The following is an 836-nucleotide window of genomic DNA, read 5'->3' on the forward strand; positions in this document are numbered from 1 at the left end:
TGGAGGCCCTCGTAAGTGGTTGGGTAAATTACTTGATGAATCCTGGGGCCACAGGTCTTAAGCTTCGATGCCTAACTTAAGAGTCATCTAAATAAATATAACTCACATTCTGATAGGTAGTTGTTTATTGGCTTCAGGTGGCCCACCTGAAGTCAATGAATGAAGGCTTCAGGTGGCCCTGAGATCAAGAAGGCTTCAGATGGCCCTGAGACCAGGAAGGCTTTAGATGGCCCTGAGACCAAGAAGGCTTCAGATGGCCCTGAGACCAAGAAAGCTTCAGATGGCCCTGAGACCAAGAAGGCTTCAGGTGGCCCCTGAGACCAAGAAGGCTTCAGATGGCCCTGAGACCAAGAAAGCTTCAGATGGCCCTGAGACCAAGAAGGCTTCAGGTGGCCCCTGAGACCAAGAAGGCTTCAGGTGGCCCTGAGACCAAGAAGGCTTCAGATGGCCCTGAGACCAAGAAGGCTTCAGGTGGCCCTGAGACCAAGAAGGCTTCAGATGGCCCTGAGACCAAGAAGGCTTCAGGTGGCCCTGAGACCAAGAAGGCTTCAGATGGCCCTGAGACCAAGAAGGCTTCAGGTGGCCCTGAGACCAAGAAGGCTTCAGATGGCCCTGAGACCAAGAAGGCTTCAGGTGGCCCTGAGACCAAGAAGGCTTCAGGTGGCCCTGAGACCAAGAAGGCTTCAGATGGCCCTGAGACCAAGAAGGCTTCAGGTGGCCCTGAGACCAAGAAGGCTTCAGATGGCCCTGAGACCAAGAAGGCTTCAGATGGCCCTGAGACCAAGAAGGCTTCAGGTGGCCCTGAGACCAAGAAGGCTAGTCATCTAGGACCCTAG

General features: G+C 53.9%; 1 protein-coding gene across 1 annotated transcript; it reads left to right on the forward strand.

The window, feature by feature from the left end:
- Positions 1-335: 335 nt before the first annotated feature.
- Positions 336-836, forward strand: LOC138371876 (opioid growth factor receptor-like). Its single transcript, XM_069336916.1, has one exon. The coding sequence runs from the start codon at positions 336-338 to the stop codon at positions 834-836; it is 501 nt and encodes a 166-aa protein (XP_069193017.1).

Source organism: Procambarus clarkii, chromosome 37 (assembly GCF_040958095.1).
Source record: "Procambarus clarkii isolate CNS0578487 chromosome 37, FALCON_Pclarkii_2.0, whole genome shotgun sequence".
Taxonomy (NCBI): Eukaryota; Metazoa; Arthropoda; class Malacostraca; order Decapoda; family Cambaridae; genus Procambarus; species Procambarus clarkii.

What these genes read in the sequence shown, in the direction of transcription:
- LOC138371876 (XM_069336916.1), top strand. Translation starts at nt 336, where the DNA reads ATGGCCCTGAGACCAAGAAAGCTTCAGATGGCCCTGAGACCAAGAAGG.